The sequence below is a fragment of the Fukomys damarensis genome, unplaced genomic scaffold, assembly GCF_012274545.1.
Source record: "Fukomys damarensis isolate Sample0158 unplaced genomic scaffold, DMR_v1.0_HiC HiC_scaffold_37, whole genome shotgun sequence".
Classification (NCBI taxonomy): Eukaryota; Metazoa; Chordata; class Mammalia; order Rodentia; family Bathyergidae; genus Fukomys; species Fukomys damarensis.
The window spans coordinates 9291411-9293385 of record NW_022900949.1 but is presented as its reverse complement, the minus strand read 5'-3'; the positions used below and the strand labels follow the sequence as shown (position 1 = coordinate 9293385).

The window sequence follows — 1975 nt, the reverse complement described above, 5'->3', positions numbered from 1 at the left end:
CGGCCTGGCGGCTGGCCGCGTGGCTGGGATCCTGAGGGTGTGCGGCCCCAACCCCGCAGGCCAACGCGCTGCTCATCCGGGAGGTGGACGTGGAGAAGGTGATGACGTTCGAGCACCAGTACGTCGACGCCATCAAGACGCTGTGGAACGACCCTGGCATCCAGGAGTGCTACGACCGGCGGCGCGAGTACCAGCTGTCCGACTCCGCCAAGTAGTGAGTGTGGCCCTGTCCCTCAGGTCCCCACCGCCCCCACTTTCCCCACCCACCTTCCTCTGCCTCAGCCCAGGGAGGTGGGGCCCCTGGCCTGGGCCGGGAGGTGCTCGGTGCCTTGGTGACCTCGCCTGCTGCCTTGCAGTTACCTGACTGACGTGGACCGCATCGCCACCTCGGGCTACCTGCCCACGCAGCAGGATGTGCTGCGGGTCCGCGTGCCCACCACGGGCATCATCGAGTACCCCCCACCCACCTTCCTCTGCCTCAGCCCAGGGAGGTGGGGCCCCTGGCCTGGGCCGGGAGGTGCTCGGTGCCTTGGTGACCTCGCCTGCTGCCTTGCAGTTACCTGACTGACGTGGACCGCATCGCCACCTCGGGCTACCTGCCCACGCAGCAGGATGTGCTGCGGGTCCGCGTGCCCACCACGGGCATCATCGAGTACCCCTTCGACCTGGAAAACATCATCTTCAGGTACCTGGAGGGGCAGAGCGGCCGCCGTGAGGGTGTCATCACCCTCTGTCCCTCCAGGGTCACCCCTCTCGTCTCCCGGGTGTCTCCTCGCACAGGAAGCAGCCCGCAGCTGGCGGGAGAGCGTCCCCGGGGATCACTGTGTCTCTGGGCCATCGTGGGAGTCGCTGTCCCTCTGCCCCTGGTTCCTTCCCGAGCCACTGGCTGGCTTTGCCCACTTAGGGTGCCCTCTCAACCGGCACTGGCATGGCTGCTTGCACCCTCTGCAACCTCAGGGACGACCCCCTCCCCGTGCCGGGCCCCCACAGTTCCCCTGCCAGTGTCGGTCCTGTGTATGGACAGGCTCCACAACAGACGGCTGCGCTCGGTGCCCCGGCGCTGGACGTCATGCTGTCCTCGGTCCCCTCCATGCTGCCGGGCTCCTGCTGCCCCGAGGCTGGGCTCTCCAGGCCTTGAATGTTCACAGGCCCAGAAACAGTCGGCCTCCGTATCTGCTCAACTCACTGTGGACAGAGACCATGGGGAGGCCCAGGGATGTAGCCCAGTGGCACCACACCTGCCTAGCAAGTGCATGGTCCTGAGTTTGGTCCCCGGTACCGAAACACCCTCCAGAAACAGAACCGAGACCACTGGGGAAGCAGCGTCTGTCCCGAGTGTGGGACTTCACGTTGTGCCATCCGTGTGGCAGCGGGTGTTACAGACCACCTGGTGGTGATTGAGAGCCGGTGGGGGGTGCGGGATCCAGGGGCCCAGGGGCCCCACCTCCCTGGGCTGAGGCAGAGGAAGGTGGGTGGGCAGGGCGGGCCGCCCCATGCATTCCGCTGTCCGCCTCCCAAGCCCTTCGGCCACCTCAAGCCACACGCTGGGGCTGGCAGCTCGGTGAAGGAGGGAGGGGAGGCCAGCGCCCCTCAGGGCCTCGGAGTCTGAGGGGCAGCAGACAGCAGTCATGGGGGAGGGGCCAGGCGCCAGGCTTGGCACGGAAGCTGGGTGTCGGGGTGCCGGGCCCCTTGCTTTCCTTTCGGGCTGTCCTCGGTCTGTGTCCTCCCCGCCCTGCGGCACCTCCTTGGAGCAGGCTCAGTGTCCTGTCGTCTGGCCGGGTAGCGTGTGCGTGTGAGCTCGTGCCCTTCTCTGACAGGTAGAGGCTTGGCCTGGTCGTGACGCTCCCTTGCCAGGAGCGGCCTGTGGCCGGTGAGATGCGTAGCCCTCGCTACTTCAGCAGAGGCGGAGGCACCCTGGGCAGGGTACGAGGCCTGGAGTGCAGCACTCGGCCCCTTGCACGCTGCGTGACTGTCC

At 67.3% G+C, this 1975-nt stretch overlaps 1 protein-coding gene across 1 annotated transcript in view; it reads left to right on the top strand.

Annotated features, from left to right (window-relative positions):
- Positions 1-1975, top strand: part of Gna11 (G protein subunit alpha 11) — a 12900-nt gene that overhangs the window by 6848 nt on the left and 4077 nt on the right. The window contains exons 3-4 of the mRNA XM_019209080.2: positions 60-214; positions 557-685. Of these exons, the coding sequence (XP_019064625.1) occupies positions 60-214; positions 557-685 (284 nt within the window). The remainder of the gene's footprint in view (positions 1-59; positions 215-556; positions 686-1975) is intronic.